This window comes from Lathamus discolor, chromosome 6 (genome assembly GCF_037157495.1).
Source record: "Lathamus discolor isolate bLatDis1 chromosome 6, bLatDis1.hap1, whole genome shotgun sequence".
In the NCBI taxonomy this organism is placed as follows: Eukaryota; Metazoa; Chordata; class Aves; order Psittaciformes; family Psittacidae; genus Lathamus; species Lathamus discolor.
In genome coordinates, this window is record NC_088889.1 from 4,106,059 (window position 1) to 4,130,148 (window position 24,090).

General features: G+C 42.5%; 1 protein-coding gene across 1 annotated transcript; it reads right to left on the bottom strand.

Annotated features, from left to right (window-relative positions):
• Positions 1-5,058: 5,058 nt before the first annotated feature.
• On the bottom strand, positions 5,059-16,221 carry LOC136016943 (acyl-CoA (8-3)-desaturase-like). Its single transcript, XM_065684729.1, has 12 exons — positions 16,003-16,221; positions 14,248-14,358; positions 13,650-13,847; positions 12,492-12,593; positions 12,177-12,305; positions 9,249-9,306; positions 8,744-8,820; positions 8,187-8,284; positions 7,742-7,838; positions 6,638-6,717; positions 6,312-6,437; positions 5,059-5,931 (listed from the first exon to the last, which is right to left on the bottom strand). The coding sequence occupies exons 1-12, from the start codon at positions 16,219-16,221 to the stop codon at positions 5,880-5,882; spliced, it is 1,347 nt and encodes a 448-aa protein (XP_065540801.1). The 3' UTR covers positions 5,059-5,879.
• Between the last annotated feature and the right edge of the window lie 7,869 nt (positions 16,222-24,090).

A 24,090-nucleotide genomic window follows, 5' to 3' on the forward strand; every position in this document is an offset into this window, starting at 1 on the left:
CAGTACAGGTTGGGGGTTGACCTGCTGGAAAGTAGTGAAGGGGAAAGGGACCTGGGGGTCCTGGTGGATAGGAGGATGACCATGAGCCAGCAATGTGCTCTTGTGGCCAAGAAGGCAAATGGCATCTTAGGGTGCATTAGAAAGGGAGTGGTTAGTAGGTCAAGAGAGGTTCTCCTCCCCCTCTACTCAGCCTTGGTGAGGCCACATCTGGAATATTGCGTCCAGTTCTGGGCCCCTCTGTTCAAGAAGGACAGGGAATTGCTTGAAGGAGTCCAGCGCAGAGCCACAAAGATGATTAAGGGAGTGGAACATCTCCCTTATGAGGAGAGGCTGAGGGAGCTGGGTCTCTTTAGCTTGGAGAAGAGGAGACTGAGGGGTGACCTCATCAATGTTTACAAATATGTAAAGGGTAGGTGTCAGGATGATGGAGCTAGGCTTTTTTCAGTGATATCCAGTGATAGGACAAGGGGCAATGGGTGTAAACTGGAACATAGGAAGTTCCACGTTAACATCAGGAAGAACTTCTTTACTGTAAGAGTGACAGAGCACTGGAACAGGTTGCCCAGGGGGGTTGTGGAGTCTCCTACACTGGAGATATTCAAGGCCCGCCTGGACAAGTTCCTGTGTGATGTACTGTAGGTTACCCTGCTCTTGCAGGGGGGTTGGACTAGATGATCTTTTGAGGTCCCTTCCAACCCTTGGGATTCTGTGATTCTGTGAATAACACTGAGAAGCCTGGGCACTGAAAGTATGTCCAGGTTGCAAGGGCATTTAGACTCGTCTTGCTTTTATCCCTGGCAGTGTTCGTGGCCAGGTTGGATGAAGCCTTGGGTGGGATGGTTTAGTGTGAGGTGTCCCTGCCCATGTCAGGGTGGTTGGAACTAGATGATCTTGAGGTCCTTTCCAACCCTAACTATTCTATGATTTTATATATATATATATATATATATATATATTTATATCTAAATGCTTACTTCCTGGTGAGTCCAAGGACCTGTGGGCATCTACACTGGTTATTAGGCATTGAAGTACATTTGCCCTCTGTTTCTGTATCCAGAAAAGGAATGAAATTTACCTAATTCTGTCATACCATATGGGCCTCTTTGGGCCTTGCAAATTTTTCTCCTCCCCAAGAACCAGATTAGATATTAGATTAGAAATTAGGAGTAAATTCTAACCTGTGAGTGTGGAGAGACACCAGAACTCACTCTTAGCAGCTCTGTACCTGACATGTAGTTGTTTGGCTCCAAGAAGGACCTGGCCTCTCCATGCCTATGGTCAAGGACAGCTTCTGCTAGTGGAAAGCGTCATGGTCGCCTCAGTGGAGGCACAGTAGCTCTCCAATAATGTTGTTGGTTTTGAGAGAGCCAGTCAAATGAAGAAGGTAGGAGTGGGAAAGGTAAACTGCAAATGAGGAGATATGAATGTTGAATTACAGACAAAAGAAACAGAGGATGTGTGAAAGACCAAGATGTACGGGTATCAGTTGATAACAGCGGAAACAGAAAGTAATGATAACAGAGATACAGGAAAAACAGAAATGAAAAGAATATCAATAAAGCTCCTCTTTGTGATTTTTAGAGTAACAGTCATAGTGACTTGTTTTAGAAAGAACGCGTGACCTCTGATGAATCTTCCTGATTTTGCAGGGGCCCACATACTGCTGTATGTTAGTAACCTTTTTGGCTTAGTCATGAGGCAAGACTCCCTCCTGAGCAAGGTTCTGCAGGCTGAATATTTCTCCATATGGAAACAGGAGAATTCAAGCACACAGGAATCTGAAGTACTGACTACAGTTTTGGTAGGAGGCTTGCCAGACTGGTCAAGGAGGCTTTAAACTAGATGTGTTGGGGGAGGGGGGCATCATTCCATCCCAACACACCCAGTCAGTTGCCACCACCTATAATAAATGCTCAGAGCAACGTAGATACATTCCAGCCGCTCCAGCCAACGAGCCGGCTTCATTTGGATCTCGGTTCAGATGCCTCTATACAAACACCCGTAGCATGGGGAACAAACAAGAAGACTTAGAGATGTGTGCACATCTACAAGCATATGACATAATAGGCATCACAGAAACAGGGTGGGATGGCTCCTATGACTGGAGTGTTGGAATGGAAGGTTACAGGCTCTTTAGAAAAGACAGGCCCAGCAGGCAGGGAGGGGGAGTTGCCCTTTATGTTAGGGATAGGCTGGAGAGTATGGAACTCTGTCTGGGGACAGGTGAGCAGTTTACAGAGAGTTTGTGGGTCAGGGTTAAAGGGAAAACAGCTATGGGAGACATTACTGTGGGGATCTGTTACAGACCGCCTGATCAAGGAGAACCTGCGGATGAAGCACTCTACAGACAGATAGGAAAAGCATCACGCTCACAGGCCTTGTTCTCATGGGTGACTTCAGCCACCCTGACGTCTGTTGGAACGACAGTACTGCCCGGCACAAGCAATCCAGGAGGTTCCTCGACTGTGTGGAAGACAACTTCCTTCTGCAAGTAATAGAGGAGCCGACAAGGAGAGGTGCCATGCTTGACCTTGTGCTCACCAACAGGGAAGGGCTCGTTGAGAATGTGGTGCCCCTGGAGGGCAGCCTTGGATGCAGCGATCACGAGATGGTCAAATTTGAGATCCCCAGGACAGTGAGAAGAGCGTGTAGCAAGCTCACTGCCCTGGACTTCAAAAGAGCAGACTTTGGCCTCTCCAGGAGCCTGCTTAGTAAGGTTCCATGGGATACAGCCCTGGAGGGCATGGGGGCCCGAGACTCTTGGTTGATATTCAAGGATCACCTGCTACAAGCTCAGGAGTGCTGCATCCCAACTAGAAGGAAGTGCAGCAGGAGGGCCAGGAGACCTCCTTGGATGGATAAGGAGCTGCTGAGGAAAATTCAAAGGAAAAAAGAGGCTTATAAAAAGTGGAAGCAAGGAAAGGTGGCCTGGGAAGAGTACAGGGATGTTGTCCGGGAAGCTAGGGACCAGGTTAGGAGGGCTAAGGCCCAGTTAGAATTAAACTTGGCTAGGGATGTTAAGGATAACAGGAAGGGATTCTACAGGTACGTAGCAAACAAAAAACAGACTAGGGACAACATAGACTCCCTGAGGAAGCTCTCAGGAGAGCTGGCTACACAGGATTTGGAGAAGGCTGAGGTTCTGAATGACTTCTTTGCCTCAGTCTTCACTGGTAAAGGCTCTGACCTCTGGCAGCATCACTCTTCGTCAGGGACTGTAGTGACAGGACAAGGGGTAATGTGTTAAAACTTAAACAGGGGAAGTTTAGATTGGATATAAGGAGGAAATTCTTTCCTGTGAGGGTTGTGAGGCACTGGAATGGGTTGCCCAGGGAGATTGTGAGTGCTCCATCCCTGGCGGTGTTCAAGGCCAGGTTGGATGGAATGGTTTAGTGTGAGGTGTCCCTGCCTATGGCAGTGGAGTTGGAACTAGACGATCTTGAGGTGCTTTCCAACCCTAACTATTCCATGGTTCTATGATTCTATTTATTCCCCTTTAGTTTAGCACCACTTGTTGGTTCCCTTGCCATGCAAAATCCCAGTGGTGAAAGTAGGTTTTAGTTTGCCAGAACCAAACAAATTCATTTACTTCTTATGACTGTTTAGATAATTTTCCAAGTTCACACTGAAGGGCTGAGGAAATAAAAGCTTCCTACGCTTGCAGCTCTTAAAGAGAGCCTATCACTTTATCTTTAGTTCTGGTTGTAGTTACATACATTAAACACAGACATTACACCGTTCTCATGGAAGTGTATTTAGCAATTCCCCTGTACACATTTTCAGTACAATAGCAATGCCAGTTCTGAAGGAGTGTCTACATTGCATGGCATAACATGTTAACATAGAAACACCACACTGGCCTCTTTCCCATTTTATCCCTTGTGTGTAGGCAACCACAGCACTCTGTTAAAGAGCCCATTCCTGGCTCTTGGAGATGCTGCAAGGCAAAGTTGGCACATTCAGCACCAAACACATCATTGAGAAGCAGGGAATTAGCTCGTTGGCTTCATTCGGACTCTAACTTGTACCTGCAGAGCCCAACTTGTAGCTGCGGAGCCCAACTTGTAGCTGACTCTACAAGCACTGTGTAATAGAGGACATCATACACCATAATAGATGCTTCCAACTAGCTCTTGCAACAGCGTTATAAAAGTTACCACGTCATATTGCACACAACTGTTCTTCCTCTCATGTATTCAAGGCATGCTGTTGTTTTATTCTCTGTGCAGTAATGAGTGCAGAAATGGGGAAAGGAGAGGCACTATCCTGATTTTAAACTGCTTCTTCCCTGTACTAGAGACCCACCATGGTGCATCTCAGATTGCAGTGTGTGCCTGGGGCATGTCCTTTGATAGCAATCCATCAAAAAGGAGATGGAAAACCAGCATAAAGTTACCTTAGATAAACTAAATGGTCCCGTTTTCCTGATGCAAAGGCCTGTCACACTTTGCACAAGTCCAAGTAGATGACGTCAACTGCTTTGCCCCTCTCCATCAGTTCCTTAGCCCCATCATTGAAGGCCACCACATTGGTCAGGCAGGATTTGCACTTAGTGAAGCCATGGCGGCTGCCCCCAGCCACCTTCTGGTCTGTAGTTTCCTAGTATTACTCTTTAAGATCATACTATTGAGGCTTCGGTATCCGTGCAAGTGCAAAAGTGGCTTACCAATTTCTCACCAGGACCTACCCTGATACCCTGAATGTTGTGAACCACTTTAGAATTCGATAAAAGTAAACCACCTCAATTGTAATAGCATTTATGAAATAGATAAAGAAATGAATATTCACACAGAGCCTGTTGAATCAGTTAAAGGGACAGAAATCATTTTCATTCAAATGAGGTTTCAATTATTACATTCACATGAGTCGAATGACAAGTACATGTAACAAATAATCAGTCTGGTTTGTGAGACTGACACCAGAAAGAACCATTTTGTGTCAGTCTTGTATTTACAGGATTTCAGTGGGACTCAGGATTTAATAGCACAGCTTTCAAGTCTCACCAGTAAAAAAAGTATGAATCCTTAATCTTCACCAAGACTTCTATTTAGGAATGTCTTCAGGTATTCCCAAACACAGCATGCAGTGAAATCCATGCATTAGTACGTAAGATAGTACTATCACTCAAACACTCAAATATGCATAAGATGTTGGTGCTGTTGCTCATAATTGTGGATAACACCATTGTAACCACCCTTGGATGTGGGAACACAGAATTGTTCCGGATACTGGTTAGAAGGGATTTTCAAATTGCATTCAAAGCAGTTTTTTAATAACTACTTTTTAAATCAGGATCTTCTTCAAGGACATCTATTATTAGGAAATAACCAGAACAGTGTTGTGAGTACCTGCACCTACACACAAACCAATATAAAAAGAAAGAATAAATTGAGGTGTTCTTAAAAAAACACGGGCGAAACTGAAAAGTCCGCATTCCTCCTGCTTTGTGCGTTGGGCTTTATAAAAGAAGGCTGCTGTTGTCTGTAGTTCATAATATATTTAAGTTGCTCAACAGATTGCAGGTGGGTCTTGTTGTTCACTTTTCAAACTCTTCTTTGTTGTTCATACATTTCCATAAGCAATGAGCTGACACCTCCAATGAAGTCAACTGAGCGAGCTGATTCCAGAGCCACTTCTCCCCAGTTTAAAGGCCCAGTTCATCATGGCTCTAAATTCTGATTTTGAGAACAGGAAAAACAGAGGTCCATGGTTGAGAACAAGAAAAAATGTCTCTTGAAACCACTTTACCACTCATTCTTACTGCAGTTAGCTTTGTCCAGCTCCCAAGTTTCTATGCCAGAAGACACACACACTGCTGGTCTGCGCTGACTCTGCAGCAGTTCCCTGGTGAAGAGGTTCTCTTTGAGAGTTGCCAGTTTCTATCCATGCAGATAAGCTTCAAGCCAGTGCTCTCCGGAATCCTTCAGTGAGCTGCAGGAAAAGAAAGTAAAAAATCGCTTGTGAGGAGACAGTATTCAACTCATGGGATGCAATTTAGAAAGAAAATTAAGTAAATGGAAAAAATGGATTAAAGCCTGCATGGATGTCTCATAGCAGTCTTCGTAAAGCAAATGTGTTGAGAAGATTAAATAAGAAAAAACAAATCTTTAAAACTTCGTAAGTTTTTAAAAATTAATTAATTAATTAAAAATTAATTTATTTAAAACAAGTCTGAAAATTTAAGTGCCTTCAGAAAAACTGAAATAAACTCTAGGTTTGATCTCTCCATGGAAATAGATTTGAAATGGTTGCCTATGTCTCTTCCTTGCAAGCAATTATAATGCAAAACTATCTTGCTAAGTGATACTTACTGCAAAATATCTGAAAATGCTGTCAGTAGAGTCTTGCTTTTATACTCAATGCCATGCTTATCACAAAGGGCTTTCACCAGTGGAGCTACTTTGCAGTAGTTGTGTCGAGGCATTGTGGGGAAAAGGCTGCAGAATTGAAGGAGAGGGAGTTAGTGTAAGTCTTGGCTTGCATCATTCTCTGTTCCCTCTGTCCAAAGTAATTCCCTGCCCTCTCCCAGAAGGAGAGCAAAGGGTCTCCTGGGATGGTTCAATGTGAGACTACATGGCCTTGCTGTCTTTTAAGTTCCACACATCATCCCCACTCCCATTCCCATAATCATACTCACTGGTGCTCAATTTGGAAGTTGAGGTGCCCAGTGAACCAGTCATTGAACAAAGATTGTTTCACGTTGCACGTTGCATGGAGCTGGGAGAAAAAGACACCAAAGAAATGCATGATTTAGATTTAATTTTAAGTCTAGATTTAAATAGGTTGTCAGGATATAGGTCAATTTAAATAGCTCTTTGTTCAGAAATAACAACTTGACTGTCATGCACACAACCCCAACTGTGATTCTTTTAAGAGGTTCTCACATATTTCACTTGGATGGAAAGAATGGAAAGAAAAGATGCCCAGTTGAGAAACAAAAACCATTCTTCTGGCCTCCTCCAACTAGTACAAGTGGAGTCAGATGCAGAAGTATGAGGGAAAGGTTTGTGTACATAGGTTTTATCTCACCAAACTTAGACACCTTTAGTCTGAAATCTGCATCTGAGCTCATCACCTTACAGTCAATGTCGAACACCAGTTGCCATTCATCTGACCTGCTTTAGATGTGTATTTTAGAATAAGGTGAATCATGCTCTAGAAATGGCTCTTTCACTTCAATGAATGTAGCAGTTGTTCAGATACAGACTTCCAAATTTGGTCAGAAGAATACCAAGTTCCTTTGGGTTTTTTTCCCTTAATGTAAGAAAAAATGCATATCACCCCTATGTGGGATAATACCGCTGGAGGCAGCAGACGTGTGAGTAAAGTTGAGTTGCATTTACATATTAGTTTTAACCAGACCTAAATATTGTCAGATTTATCTCATCTACAGTAAATCTGTAACATGTAGGGTAAAACTTAAAGGTATCCTGTCACATTTTACTTCTTTTTAGTTGGTCTAAAAAGGAGATCAACTGTTATATCATCAGTACTTTTTCATAATAAGAAGGGGAAAGCGTTGCAAAAAATGCATGAAAATATTTCAACGAAAAAGTAGATTTTTTTTACCCTAGATGTCCTTTGTTACAACTAAAGTTTTATGAGTTTTACTACTACAGAAATGCCTATTTAACAAAAAGCAAGGACAAACCTCATTAACGCAGCATTACAGCTATGAGAATAAGCATGCTGTCCTACAATTCAGAATTGCAGACCCTTTCGAGAAAAAAGAGATTCTCACCTGAGTAGATACCCAGTCTTTGTTCGTATCATAATCAATGTGCATTGGAATGTGATTCATCTGTGACACCCAAATAAACCAGGTACTCTCCAGGTACCTGCACAGATAAACACAGAAACACTTACCATAGCTCTAATCCCATGCAAATTTACCATTAAAACATCTTCCTGAATCTCATCTTTAGTGAAAGAGCACTTTTACGTAATTCAGGACTTCCTATGTCACCCCTTTGCTTCCTACATTTTGTAGTTTCTTTTGAGAACAGCTCAGATATTGCAGATGTCCCTGAGCAGCCACTACCCCTACCCTGAATTTTTTCTTCTTGGCTGACTAGTTATTTCTGAGAATACTGTAATGAATATGACTAGTTTTCATTTCTTTTCACTGAAACTCAGTATTGTTTCCAAGTATTAGTCATGGGGACTCAGGGTATGCTGTGTGTTACCTGGACAGCCAGTAGTAGATCATGAAGTTGTTAAATCCCATTAAAGGAATATACATGAGGCACACTCGGATGTTGAAAGTCACAACCAAGAAGAGGTCCTGTAAAACAAAACAAGATGAAAATAAGGCTTTGTTGATGAACCCTTTCTGCTCCCTCCTCTCCCCTTTACTTGAACTCCAGCAGTAAAAATGTTCTTAGTTACTGGTCTCTCATTTATCAAGGGGAGGCTCCGCACCATCATTCTCTCTCAAGTTGACTGTATCCCTGAAACATCCCCACAGCACTCACTTTACCTTCAGTAACTAAAGACCCACAAACAAACAGCCCTGTTTTGGGACTAGCTCTGATAGTCTTCTGTTAACTTTTATTCAGCAATTAACAGGCTAAATAGCGTCTAGAAAATTCTTCCCAGTCCCATTGGCTGCATTCCTGCTGCAGCAAGCCTAGAATCAGCCTTTTCTGTCTTAAGTCCCCCAGTCACTTGAGGTTAAGGTTAATATAGCCACAGAGTGCAGGCAGGTTTTGAATCTTCTCTAGACAGTGTAAGTAGTGCTTACCAACCACTTTTTCCTCTTGATTGCAAAGTAGAATATAGACAGCTGGAAGAAAGGTACAAGTGCAAGTGGGGCCAATACTGAAGGAAAGAAGGAAACCAGAGAGAGATTTATCAATTCACTGTATCATAAATCTTCCAGAATATTCTTCTGTAAGAAGAAAGATTCGGTTTCGAGTGCAAATAAAAGTGCTGTGTTCCATTTACACCAGCTTTCACAAGGCAACATGTCTTTTCAGCAACCTCTTTTCATGCCACCACTTCATTTCTTTCCCAGCCCTTTCATCCATATACTTGATTCACCCCTATATGTTGCCTAATGCCACATTATCCTAAGAGAGACATAAGGGGCAATAACTCCTCATGTGAACCTTCTTTGGTGTGAAGGAAATTTCTGGGAGCTGTGACTTAAACTGGAATATCTTTAAAACCTTTATTTTGAGAAAGAGATGCAGTCATGATATTTAGGTGAAGTTCCTGCAGCACTGCAAGGAAATGGGGATACTCACAGATGAAATACTTATGCTGATAATTGTAAGGCATGAACTTCTTCTTCTTTTTTCCAAGCTGAAAGATGAAAAGACATTGCAATGGGCCAGTTGGAAACCTCAGAGGCTGCTTATTCCTTTTTAATGAACACATCAAGAACTACCTCTGAATCTTTCTATTTCAACCCCTCCTTTTGAAAAGCAGGTACTGAAGTTCCAAATCAGGAGATAGAAGCAGGTTTCGTTTCAGCCTCTGTATCTAGATATCAACATTATGTCTATGTCAGAACAGAGCAATTTTTTACGAGGGCTCCAAAACTAATGTCAGGATACAAAAATGCTCAAAAATCACAAAAAAATGCTTACAAGTCATGCTCACAATGCTCACTGGTAACGAAAGTCCCATCTAGCTGCATATTTACTGCAGAGAGCTGAGACTCTCAGTGCTTGGGGAGGAGCAGGTTATTAACATGAAGTAAGTAATCTTGGAGGGTGATGAATGCAGGATGTGCTTGCTGTGAAAGCTACATCTGAATCACTGTATCAGATGAGATAGGATGCAGACATACCAAATTTTGGAGTAATAGAGGAGATAGTGGTCAGAAGTGATGAAAGCATTTGGATGCCATCCTATAATGACTGTACAATAATTTCTGTAATGTCAAAGCCGCAAGCACTCTGTAAACACATCAGCCTTTTTAGTTTCTTGAATACTTCACCTTCAAGCAGCAAAGAGATTAAATATTTACAAAAAGCACAACGATTTTCTTTCTTCCCAGTGTATCTTTTCACTATTTGTACAAAAGGATTCTTAACATTATCTGCACATCTTGTGCCTATGATTCTTCAAATGACAAAATAATAAGAAAGCAAAACAAACTATTTCCGGATCTTCCCTATTAGTGAGAAAATAAAAGCATGAAAACCTCAAAGATGTTTTCACTGGGTCAAAACTGAAACAAAACAACTTCACTGGACTAAAGTTGGGGCTCTTAAGCCTGGAGAAGAGAAGGCTGCAGGGAGACCTCAGAGCAGCCTTCCAGTACCTGAAGGGGGCCTATAGGGATGCTGGGGATGGACTCTTCGTCAGGGTCTGTAGTGACAGGACAAGGGGTAATGGGTTAAAACTTAAACAGGGGAAGTTTAGATTGGATATAAGGAGGAAATTCTTTCCTGTTAGGGTGGTGAGGCACTGGAATCGGTTGCCCAGGCAGGTTGTGAGTGCTCCATCCCTGGCAGTGTTCAAGGCCAGGCTGGACAGAGCCTTGGGTGACCTGGTTTAGTGTGAGGTGTTCCTGCCCATGCCAGGGGGGTTGGAACTTGTTGATCTTAAGGTCCTTTCCAACCCTAACTATTCTACGATTCTATGAAATGAAAGCACTGAAATCCACTTTGCCCATCCACAATGTGCCTGACTTTCTTTTAAAAAGCAGGAAGACATGAGAACTGATTTCCTACATTTTCACTTCCATCAAACTCAGTCTAGCGTAGCCACTAGAGATGTTCATGATCATGCTCATATATAGCCATGAGAGAGCTTTCAGAAGATCATGGACAAAATCCTTCCCACTTGCAGCTAAAAGTTTTCTATGAATAAACATTTTGTGCAAACTTTCTTTACAGGAGTCTTTGAGATAGCAGAACTGGAATTTTCCAAATGCCTTGGAGAGGCATGAGGAAAAATAGTATAATATAATTTCTTTTCTTATTGCCAGCTAAAGAATAATGAGATGTTAATTTAAGAGGCTGGTTATCTAGCAAAGATGCCATTTCATCACCCCAAGAGTAAAGAGAATTGCCAGGGCATGAAGAGGCAGAAGAGACTTTGCCTATCCTTATGGAATCAGAAATCATAAGAATGAAGGGAGGGCCTGTTCACAGTTTTTATTTTTATGAAAGCTGTAAAATTTATGATTAAGACATCATTTCCTATGCTTCTGTTTTGTGCATAGCACATATACTGATCCTGAAGGATTTAGTTGCCAAACAGTTCCCACAGCCAGAGGACCCAGAGGGAACGTCTGACTCACTATCTACAGCATCACTAACAACATCTAACACTAATGCGAGTGGACTGACTCATTCTTTGTGCTGTCGGCAAGGTGCTTACCTTGCACTTCTAGCAACACAGAGAACGTAAGCACTGATTTTAAGACATTGCTTCTCAGAAGCTGGTGCCTGTTCTGGGTTCAGCTATAACAGTTATATTTCTCCATCCTAGTTGCTGGTGCAGTGCTGTGTTTCAGCTTTAGTCTGAGAACAATACTGATAACACACCAATGTTTTACTTGTTGCTCAGTAATCTTTACCCTGATCAAGGACTTCTCAGTCTCATGCTTTGCGAGTGAGGAGAGGCAAGGGAAGGTGGGAGGAAACAGAGACAGGACACCTGACCCAAACTAGCCAAAAGGGTATTCCATACCACAGCACATCATGCCCAGCACAGAAACTGGAGGGAGTCACCCGGAATGGCAGATCACTGCTCAGGTCAGGCTGGGTATCCGTTGGCAGGTGGTGAGCAATTGTATTGGCATCACTTATGTTTATTGTTTTTTTCCTTTCCATTTTTAGTTTTATATTCTCTCCCCTTGTTATTTCCCTTATAATTATTATTAGTAGTAGAAGTTTTATGTTATACTTTTATTATTGAACTGTTCTTTTCTAAACCCTTGGGGTTTACATTCCTTCTGTTCTCCTCCCTATCCTGCCTGAAGGGGAGGGGAAGGGGAGAGTAAGCGAACGGCTGCATGGCTCTGAGTTACCGACTGGGCTTAAACCGGAGCAGTGGCTAAGAATCATAATAACCAGTCAGTAAATGAGACTCTCAGACTTGGAACACCTTGGGAATTACGAGTTCATGCAGAAAGGCACAACCTGGTTCTTACTATATCTCAGTCTGTAGCTTCCTGTTATTAAAATCTTTATTTCTCAAAAAATGCCCATGCTCACCTCCACAGAGAGTGTCTTTCCCAAGCTGAAGAGGAGAGGGTGCATGTTGAGGTCAGGGTCTTTGCGAAAGCAGTTGGGTTTGGCATGGTGCTGGTTGTGTAGGTGATTCCACCAGCTGGCTGGTAACCCCTGCATGAAAATATGAAGACCAGGGATTCAAACTAGAACAGTATCAATAATTACTATTTATCCACCTCTTATTCACAGCTGAACTACACTTCCCTCGCAGGCCATATTGCCTGAATATAGGGACACTCCCATTCATTGCTTAGTCCATGTTAACCCCAGAGAATATTCCCACCATGAGGCAACTACCTTCAGAACATTTATCACCACAATATGCAGAAGTCGATTCCATTTAGGCTTCCTGAAGACAGAGCAGTGCCCCAGATCATGTTGGAACCAGCCCATCTGGATCTGTAAGACAAGAGGATCACTGGGGAAGAAGAGACACAGTGGCATTGCATTCATTTGCCTTCAGATTCTCTGTAACTTCAGAGTATGAGTGCATCTCCCTCCTGGTTTGGGGAAGAAACCCCACCTGTTGTCTTAGATGCTGCGAGCTTCCTTCCAGGCTACTGTCCTAAAGATGCTCAACATCATAGAACACCATGGAATACATAGAATACCAGGTTGGAAAAGACCACAAGGATCATCTGGTCCAACTTTTCAGATACCAGATAACTGATTTTATTGTAGCAGCTGAGGGGAAAGTAGCAAAATAGCACTACAATCAAGTTGACTGTTAAGGCATGGAAGTCTTTTGCTCCCATTGCAAACTGATGATTTCCAAGTAACTGGCTAGATAATGCAGGCATTTCCAAATCCACAACTTGATTGCATTCAATTTTTCCTATGGAAATACAAGAATGCCCTCTGAGGAGTATCTGCCCTAGCAGATATTGGGCAAATAGAACAGATGGTTTAAAAAAGATGAGTTACTTCACACTTTGTCCATACATGTCTGAACAAACCCAAGGTTTCAGTGCCTCTAAGAAAATCTTGCTTTCTTCCTTCTTCACCCTCCAATGTTTCCCATCTAAGGGTCACAAAGTCCCTATTCCCTCCTTCCCTCCACCAACCCTGACATGTATCATATCCTTCTATTATTCAGGACTGCTGAGTGTAACTGGCTCCTAAAGGATCCAACAAGCACCAGAGCTATCAAACATTCAACAGTGGAGTTGAGCATGAAATATTCCCTCTATTGGTTTGGTAAGTGACGAGATCAGCTCATCCCATCTTATGAAATGCCAGCTTCACAGCACCCACCAACCCTGGCGAGGAGCTGGTCAGCAAAATGGGTTTTGCTGGAGGCAACCAGAACTGTGCTGTAGAACATGCTTGTTCTCAGCCAGACAACAGGATCTAAGATGAGGAAGTAAAGCAACAACTGGGATATCAGCATCTTGTTATCTTCTACCCAGGAGAGCCAAACAGGTCTGCAGTGTTGAATGGCTGTCAGCAGTTTACCTGGGCCGTGGTGAAGAACGCCATGCCAGCCACGAAAGGCACAAAGGATATTCCAAAGTGCCAGATCACGAGCCAGGATGCAACATCCAGTACCAGGAGGTGAAGGAAAATCAGGAAGAAAAAGGTGTAATTTGGCCTCAGAAGTCCCATCTTCTCAACAGAGCAGCGCAGCTCGCGAAAATCCTCTAAAAGTGCTTTCTGTGGGAAAAGTGAGTATTAATGCACTGACTACATTGAAAATGAAACACGGCAGACCCAAGAATCCCAAAGTAGACATGGAAGTCACAGGAGACACTCTCTCAGAGGGTCCTCTGTGTTAAGATGAGCGTCAGATCAACAGATCTTGGTTTTGCTTTGACACTGGAAAACAAGTTACTGACAAGCTTTGATACTGACACATTGCAGTAGGAAGAACCGAGCAGAATCTGGGGCTCTGGGGCTCATTCCTCACACCCGGGTGTGGGTTTAGTGATTCTGGGACAGTGCGTGCTTCCATGCCTATGGCACAATGTCAGGCATGCTGATAGCTCTTTTGTTTTCCTTCTCCTCCCATACCAAACCCTAAGCCATTCCCACTGCTGGATTCTAGGACACTCACTTTTTTATTAGACTCGAAGCTGGGTTGATCTGGTGCCAGCTCCCCAATCAGCAGTGATTTCAAGTATCTTTCCACCACGGACTTATCGTTATGGAATGCTATAAAGGCATCCTGAGAAAGACACAAACGATAGCGTTAAGAAAGGATAAGCACCAGATGCTGAGTCCTTATTCCAAGTCTTTGGTATGTAATATATTATCCAGTTTCTTTTGCCCATTTTTGTCCCTTTGGTTGCTCCTGTAATTCCTTGCCATCAACTGGAGCTCAGCCCAAGGACGCTGGAGAAGTTTCAAGAAACCAGATTTCATAAGAGTACCTGGGAGAGGCTGGTAATAAACATGAAAGTGTTTGATGAAAAACCCTTTGCCGAGGAAAGCATGCTCTTTCATCTGATTGTTTCAGCACAGTCCTTCCCTAGAAGCCTCTAGCCAGCAGCCCTGCCCTATGAATGGGACCCAGGAGCAGGAAAACATGTCAATGAATGAATCTTTGCTATACTTAGGATGATGTTTTTAAAATCCTCATTACATTGGGACCATGGGAGATATACACTGAAGCTCTCCACACAGCAGGATTAACTGGGTATCTTACAATTCCTTCTAAGATTTAAGACTGATTGATGGTTTGAACGGGGAGCACCAGTGACACAAAAATGGGCCTGTCCAAGAACTATTTGAGATGCCAGTTTCAAAATCAAACACAAACTAGGGAATAAAGTATGAAATTCCAGATAAATCAACCCTCTTCTTTACTTCATGTTCTCAGGGAATTTTTCCAGAAGAAAGTTAAAGAAACTGACCATACTCCAGAAAGAGTAGATTTAACAGAATCCTCCAGCAGCCAGGTGCTGGCTGATTTTGGCTCTAAAAGTCAAGGAACAAAGAAATTCTGCATGTCTGGTCAGGATTAAGTCCCTGGAAGACAGAGGATTTCTGCAGTCTGACATTCTTCTGGGGTTTCTTGTTTAGAGACAATCTGTCTTTGAGTATGTATGTTAGTCTGGAGGGAATCAGAGCAAGGTGACGTTTTGGGCAGATGAGATTTTTATACATACCTAGCAGCCCTTTGTCACAGTGACAAACGAGTTCAGACCCAGAAGAATGGGGAAACATTTCCATTATGATTCTGTGCACTTTATCCTACAGGGTTTTATGTATTTTTTATGCAGCTCCCTCTTGCCAGGAATTCTAGAACTGAGTCAAGCTGTAAGGATCAATATTGCACCTTAGAAACAGGAGCCAGAACACTTTCAAGCAGCATTTCCTATCCACGATATCAGTACCACAGATCTGTATCACAGAAACGTAAGCCTTTCAGTCCTGCAACCTGTCCTTTCTCCCCCCTGCTCTTAGGCCCTGATTCACATCTTATGAGAGATTAACTTTCAGGAATGTCATCTGCAACACACCTATTCTTCAGCATTTGATATCAGCATAATGTTCTGCAATGCGTATCATCTATATATACAAAGTAATCCACAGAGGAAGCTAATTCTCACCATATACACACAATTATCTCTATACATACACAATTCTACATATGGATATAATTCTCACTGTATATACATAATTATGAGCTCTGAAATACTCAAGAGAATTTGGAAAAAAATACGGGATCCTGGCTTTAGGCAAATCCATGCCCCAAGCCCAATGCCAACTACCACGATCACTCTCCACTGGCAGATGCTATGGAAACACCATGTCCTCCTAACGTGACAATGGCACAACCTTCCTCCTCTGCCCTTCCAGACCTTACCGTAGCATCTTGCCCAGCATAGTGGCTTATAACTCGGCTGCCTCCAGGATGTCGTTTGGAAAACTTGCTGACATCATACACTTTCCTGTCAATCACCAGCCATTGCTCCTGTCCTTGCCCATGGCCATTGTGGATCTTGATCTCTTCCCAGGTGAAAAGCTGCAGAAAGGCTGAAACAGGTCGTGTTTCCTTTCTGGTGGAGCCTGTCTGTGGAGCCATCTGTACTGGTAGATGTGCAGCTGGTGCTGAGGTGCACTAGTCTAAGTTTTGCAGCACTGTGTCCAGACAGAGAGTGAACCATCTCAGCCTGCCCGTTATAAAGTCCCTCTCCAAGCCACTCCCTGTGATTCTAGGCTGGTTGGCTCCCCTTACCCAAACACACCCTTCCATAGTTTCCTCCCTTTCTATGTTCACACCAGGCACTTTGACACACCCTTGTATAAAAGCTCTATTCCTTCTTGTCCTTTCTGAGCTGCCTTGAGAAGGTCTGATTACTCATGAGACCTCTAGACTACTTCAACTGAATAAAAATATACATAAATAGAAAAACTTATGTGGATTATCCTTTAGAGATGGCAAAAATCCAGAAAGGGCTATTAGGTGAGCACCTTCATAGAGCATTAGGAACTGGATAAGGTAAGCTGTTAACTTGCATCCATACTGCTGAGTCAATAATGGGGATTAGACAGAAGAGAAAGTTCAGGAAGGCTGTGGGCAGCTCTTCAGCTGCAAATATCCAGTGACTGTCATAGAAAACTGAAGCACTGTCAGCATCCTGTAATTCTTTAATCAGTCATTAACATTAGGACATCCTGCATACGACATACAGTGGAGCTTCATGTCATCCAGCACCAACATGTAAAGCTGTAAAGGAGTCTGTGTGAAGAGCCAAAAGCTGCTATTAAATGTATTTGCTAACAAACATCTCTCATTCAACTGTAATTTCTGCCTTCAAGGCATAGAGCCAACTTGTGCACTAGCATAGCGAAAGCAGCAGAATGCTCCAACATCTCCATGAGGTCTCTCCTAACTGTCTTGTCACTACCCAAAACCTTCAGGTTGTCCTTGGGCTTTGAAATGCTCAATCCATGTTTCATTTTTAACTAAAAGCATTGCTATCTACTGTTATACCACCAGATCAGAGTACTCAAACAGCACATTAAGGAAATGTTATTTATCTCCAGTTAATTTAGCTTGCATATTGACAACTTTTTGCATACAGTTCCTTTCAGTTTCCTGCATACATTCCAATCATTCAGGCATCTCATTGTTCAAATAATTCCTTCTTAAGTCAACAACAAACATCAAAAGATTTTGGGGTTAATAATAACAATAACAACAACAACAGCAACTATTAACATCAAGTTTCACTGTCAATTAAATTACGTCTAATGGCACTGTGTACATAATTAACCTAACTTACATCTTAGCCCTGTAGAGCCAAAGTCTAAATATCTCTGATGTTCGCAGAGGATCTGCTATGCAGTAAAAAGATGAGAGTTCTCAGCTGTAATAAATGGCAAAGAGAAGGGAATGCTATGTTCCTATAAAGTCACATCAATTTTGCAGGTGACTCAGAAAAAACTAAGCCCACATATACGGAATATTGATCTTGATATAAACTGAATTGATATAAACTTGAGATTTAGGATTCTCTTGTTCTTATGCAATAGAATCATAGAATCAACTATGTTGGAAAAGACCTTTAAGATAATCAAGTCCAACCTTTGCCCCCGGACTGCCATGTCTACCAGTAAACCATGTCAGTGATAAATACTGAAACATGAGTTTTCCACCTTACTCCAAACTTCTTTATGCTTATAAATTTAGCATTTTTACAAGCACAAATATTGCCTACAGCAAAGACTAGTCCCTGCATGAAGCCTAAGAATTTCTAGGTTTCAACTATCTTGTGACAGTGAGTTTCACAGACTATTCACATACAGTGAGTCAAAGAACAATGGTTGTTGTGATGAGCTCCCAGTTCTGAGAAGGACTGAGAAAACTCAGCTGAAGCTGCAAGCTTCAGGAAAGACAGAAAGATAAGAAAGCCAAACTCCATCCTTGACCAAGGTGCCTCCACAGCGTGAGGTGAAATTACAGCTGTGTTCCATTTCCCAAGCAGGTGGCATGCAGGAAGCCTAGGCAAGAGCTGATCAAAGCTGAGATGATCTGATAAGTCTCTGCATCAGGAAAAAGGGAGCATTTAATTTATATAGAATAACTTTATTTTGAAGACTTTGTCCTTAAAGGACTCTGGAATGGAGTTTACAGGAGATGTGTACCATAAAGTGATGACAAAGCTTACAGTTCTTTTTCTTAGCACACTACAAATCTCAGACTGCAAACACAATGGCAAGTGTGAAGATTTGGGCTTTGTCTTCCTTATTTCCCAGTGGAGTAACAGTAGCCCGAAAACAGTTGGATAAAGAGAGATGAAACCTCACATAGCAGTCTCACATAGCCCTGCATAGAATGGGCAGTCTTTCTGGTTGACACAGAACTGTAAATGATGCAATTCTAATTCTTTAAATCATGTAGCATCTTGCAAATAAATCAGTCAAGCCTAAACCAGCTCTTTAAAAGTTTCTGACATGTGGCAATGGTTGAACCATTGAGAAAGAGAAATGTAACTATCGGTGTTCATTGGAAAGCAGTGAGAAAGGAATGGGAGGAATAATTTCTACTGTGCTGTCACACTGCATTTTGTAACTGTTTATCTTGCTCTAAATGAAAGTCAGGAGCTTCCAAACAAATAATGTGTTTATGTCCTATCATGGAATATGCGTAGAGTCTTACACAAGTCACGTTCAGTAGGTGGTGATAAAATATGCAATAGTTGTTGCAGATTTCTTCATCTGGGGAGTTTCTATATGCAGGCAACCCCCCCCCCCCCCCCCCAAGTTACTCTATATCAGCAAAACATTTCTTTTTGGCACAAGAAGTGTTCAGAAATAAATAGGTTAACTCTGAAATACATAACATGCTTTACACTGGATACTTAAACCAAAGCAGAGTGAAGCTGCTGCCACAAATGGGCACTTATAATCATAGAATCATAGAATAGTTAGGGTTGGAAAGGACCTCAAGATCATCTAGTTCCAACCCCACTGCCATAGGCAGGGACACCTCACACTAAACCATTCCACCCAAGGCTTCATCCAACCTGGCCTTGAACACTGCCAGGGATGGAGCACTCACAACCTCCCTGGGCAACCCATTCCAGTGCCTCACCACCCTAACAGGAAAGAATTTCCTCCTTATACCCAATCTAAACTTCCCCTGTTTAAGTTTTAACCCGTTACCCCTTCTCCTGTCACTACAGTCCCTGATGAAGAGACCCTCCCCATCATCCCTATTGGCCCCCTTCAGGTACTGGAAGGCTGCTATGAGGTCTCCACGCAGCCTTCTCTTCTCCAGGCTGAACAGCCCCAACTTCCTCAGCCTGTCTTCATACGGGAGGTGCTCCAGCCCCTGATCATCCTCGTGGCCTCCTCTGGACTTGTTCCAGCAGTTCCATGTCCTTTTTATGTTGAGGACACCAGAACTGCACACAATGCTCCAGGTGAGGTCTGACGAGAGCAGAGTAGAGGGGCAGGATCACCTCCTTCGACCTGCTGGTCACGCTCCTTTTGATGCAGCCCAGGATACGGTTGGCTTTCTGGGCTGCGAGCGCACACTGCTGGCCCATGTTCATTTTCTCATTGACGAGCACCCCCAAGTCCTTCTGCGCAGGGCAATCTGAGCAACCCTGTGACACCACATGATATAAAAACATAGTTCCTGATGCTGCTTTTCCTTACACAAGGATTTACATCTCTTGTGCTCAGTTGACGCTTCCCACACATCTTTTCAGACAGTAACTGTTGACGCTGCTGCTCTCCTGACAAGTTTGACAGAGACCAGCAAGCATGATCCTATATGTGAAAGAACCCAACAATCAGCAATCAGCATACAGGGATGGTTTAGGCTTATAAAATAGATCTAAGATTAATTCACACTGGAGTCTGATGCTAGAGATTCCGGAGGTTAGTGGTAGATTTGTTTTGTATCATATGCAAGAAAAAGAACAAAAACCAAAACAACAAAAGGAAAAGAATAATGCTTTTAAAGATTGCCCTTATTTTTGGTTCACTAATACACATAGACTGAATCTTTTCCAACCCAGCATAGATCAGAATAATGGCTCTAGTGGACACCGTGTGTCAACACCCTTGAATCAATAAACTTGATTCATTAGCACAAAAACATAGTATGGATCAACGTATATGTCTCAAATAGAATGTTTCCAATATTCATCATATCACAAAACCCCAAACTTCAAATACCAGCATATTTGCTTATGCTAAGCATAACTGCCCTGCTGATAAAATATACAAGTAGTGTATATTTTATTTTTTGTATAGTGGTAAATATATTTAAGAAGAGGGAAGTTCTGCTGATTAAGATTCTACTTGAGTCTTAAACTATAGAACAAACTCTTCCTTGATAGTAATTGCTGTGTGATTTCCTATCAAGTTGCCAAGATTTATGTTTTAGTTGTTACTGTATTTATTCTACTGTTGTTATTACAGCATTACTGACAGAATGCTGAAAGAATTTATCTTTCCATCATCTTACCCTCTCAATAATCCTGCTTGGTTTCTCCAGCTCTCTGACCCAGCTTTCTGTGGACAAACCACCCAAAGGAGGAAAACATAGAAGATCTTAAATTGAGATACCACCATGAACAACATGACCCATCCACAACCTGTTGAGCAACTTAAATGTATTATAAGCTACAGACAACAACAGCCTTCTTCTACGTAACAAAAAATATCAAGCTCAAAGCACGAAGCCGGAGGAATTTAGACTTTTAATTTTTGCCTGTGTTTTTTAAGAACACTTCCATTTATTCTTTCTTTTTATATTGGCTTGTGTGTAGGTGCAGGTACTTACAACACTGTTCAGGTTATTTCCTAATAATAGATGTCCTTGAAAAGGATCCTTTTTTAAATAAGAGTTATTATAAAAAATGCTTTGAATGCAATTTGAAAAATCCCTTCTAACCAGTACCCGGAACAATTCTGTGTTCCCAAATCCAGGGGTGGCTGGAATGGTGATATCCACAATTATGAGCAACAGCACTAACATTTTATGAGTGTTTGAGTGATAGTACTATGTTAAGTACTAATGCATGGATTTCACTGCATGCTGTGTTTGGGAATACCTGAAGACATTCCTAAATAGAAGTCTTGGTGAAGGTGTTATAAATATAAAGGATTCCTACTTTTTTTACTGGTGAGACTTGAAAGCTGTGCTATTTGATCCTGAGTCCCACTGAAATCCTCTAAATACAAGACTGACACAAAATGGTTCTTTCTGGTGTCAGTCTCACAAACCAGATTGATAATTTGTTACATTTACTTGTCATTCTACTCATGTGAACACATGAATTTATTGAGTCTGTCTTTTTGTAACCTCATTTGAATGAAAATGTTTCTGTCCCTTTAACTGATTCAACAGGCTCTGTGTGAATATTCATTTATCTATTTCATAAATGCTATTACAATTGAGGTGGTTTACCTTTATCAAATTCTAAAGTGGTTCACAACCTTCAGGGTGTCAGGGTAGATCCTGGTGGAAGATGGTAAGGCACTTCTGCATTTGCACTAATACTGACATTCAATAATCTGATCTATGGAGTAACAATGGGAAACTACAGATCAGCCAGTCTCATCTCTATGCCTGGCAAAATCTTGGAGCAGATTCTCCTAGAAAGCATGCTAAGGCACATGAAAAACAACGAGGTGATTCGTGACAGCCAGCGTAGCTTCACTAAGGGCAAATCTTGCCTGACCAATTTGGTGGCCTTCTATGATGGGGCTGTGGAACTGATGCATAAGGGCAGAGCACGACATGGTCTAGTGTGAGGCATCCCTGCCCATGGCAGGGGGCTGGAATTGGATGATCTTAAGGTCCTTTCCAACCCAAACAATTTTATGATTCCATGACTCTGTGATTCTGTGATTCCTCTTGCCACCCATCTCTGCAAAAAATAGACAGTTTTTCAGTGTTATTGCATAAGCTATTAAATCATTGACTGGTGGCCAATGTGTTTGTCACCTGACCTGGAGGAAATTTATATATATATATCTACATCTATGTGTAAAATGTATATCCATTAAGGAGCAGCCAACCAGAAATAGAGGTGATATCTACAATGAAGTCTGATGATACAGGTGACGATATTCCAGCTTACCAACTCAAATGCCTTTTCTTCTGGCGTTGTCTACAGCTGGCTCAGTAGGTGCATTCTGCTATCACTCTAAAGCTCTTTAAATGCTGAGCTGTGCTCCTGTGCATGTACAGAACTGCCTGAGCCTGCGCAATGTTCATCTTGTCACCCACCTAAGGGTGCGGCATGTTCGGTTTTCCTGTCTGCCATATCCCTTGAGGGGCCTAGTCCCATAGGCATACTTGGAACATGCTTGACATCCTGGCAGGACTGTGCTTTTCAGAGAACGCTTGTGTTTGTTTTCTTTCTAAAATGAAGCTGGAAGAGGTGATCCTCCACTTTGCTATCATAATACAGTGATTATACAGTAGTTACGGTAGTATAATCACCAAGATTCTATTCTCTCCCTAGCAAAAGCCATTCAAAGCCGTAATTCCCGCCTCTCACCTGCGTATGGACTGGAGCTGTACCACAGGCTAAGAAAGAATCCAAGACTGGCAGAACTGGCCTCTCGTGGCACTTCTTATCTGGTTCTCAGAATCCATTTGAATCAGGAATTCAGTCCCCATTTAGATGCTTTCTACATCTTGGATTCAATGGCTACCGGCAACTGCAACAGCAATTTCTATCCTTTGTTATTGGTTTCATAAGAATGATACGGTAGCTAAGTTGTTATCTTAGGCAGCCTGGGTCCTTCAGTTGTACTTCTGAGCTGTGCTTGTTCCAGCTCTAAAAACAACTGAAAAATGGTGTGCTAGGACTGAGTCAATTGTTCAAATGCTGCCCTTCGTTATACTTTTTGATGGATTGCTATCAAAGGACAAGCCCTAGGCACACACTGCAATCTGAAAAGCACCATGATGGGGCTCTGGTACAGGGAAGAAGAAGTTTACAACCAGGATAGTGCCTCTCCTTTCCCCATTTCTACATTCATTACTGCACAGAGAATAAAACAACAGCATAGAATCATAGAATCATAGAATAGTTAGGGTTGGAAAAGACCTCAAGATCATCCAGTTCCAACCCCCCTGCCATGGGCAGGGACACCTCACACTAAACCATCCCACCCAAGGCTTCATCCAACCTGGCCTTGAACACTGCCAGGGATGGAGCACTCACAACCTCCCTGGGCAACCCATTCCAGTGTCTCACCACCCTAACAGGAAAGAATTCCCTCCTTAGATCCAACCTAAACTTCCCCTGTTTAAGTCATAATCCTTTACCCCTTGTCCTGCCACTACAGTTCCTGACGAAGAGTCCCTCCCCACCATCCTTACAGGCCCTCTTCAAATACTGGAAGGCTGCTCTGAGGTCTCCACGCAGCCTTCTCTTCTCCAGGCTGAACAGCCCCAACTTTCTCAGCCCATCTTCATACGGGAGGTGCTCCAGTCCCCTGATCATCCTCGTGGCCTCCTCTGGACTTGTTCCAGCAGTTCCGTGTCAAGTGCCTTGAATACATGAGAGGAAGAACAGTTGTGTGCAATATGACGTGGTAACTTTTATAATGCTGTTGCAAGAGCTAGTTGGAAGCATCTATTATGGTGTATGATGTCCTCTGTTACACAGTGCTTGTAGAGTCAGCTACAAGTTGGGCTCCGCAGCTACAAGTTGGGCTCTGCAGGTACAAGTTAGAGTCCGAATGAAGCCAACGAGCTAATTCCCTGCTTCTCAATGATGTGTTTGGTGCTGAATGTGCCAACTTTGCCTTGCAGCATCTCCAAGAGCCAGGAATGGGCTCTTTAATTCGTTGCCTGCACCCTGGGGATAAAGTGGGAAGGAGGCCAGTGTGGTGATCCTATGTTAACATGCTACGCCATGCAATGTAGACACTCCTTTAGGACTGGCAGTGCTACCGTACTGAAAATGTGTAC

What these genes read in the sequence shown, in the direction of transcription:
- LOC136016943 (XM_065684729.1), bottom strand. Translation starts at nt 16,221, where the DNA reads ATGGCTCCACAGACAGGCTCCACCAGAAAGGAAACACGACCTGTTTCA. An exon ending in ATGCTGGGCAAGATGCTACG is followed by an intron (nt 14,359 to 16,002) that starts GTAAGGTCTGGA and finishes TGTCTTTCTCAG; the next exon opens with GATGCCTTTATAGCATTCCA. An exon ending in GAAAGACACTCTCTGTGGAG is followed by an intron (nt 9,307 to 12,176) that starts GTGAGCATGGGC and finishes TTCATCTTTCAG; the next exon opens with CTTGGAAAAAAGAAGAAGAA.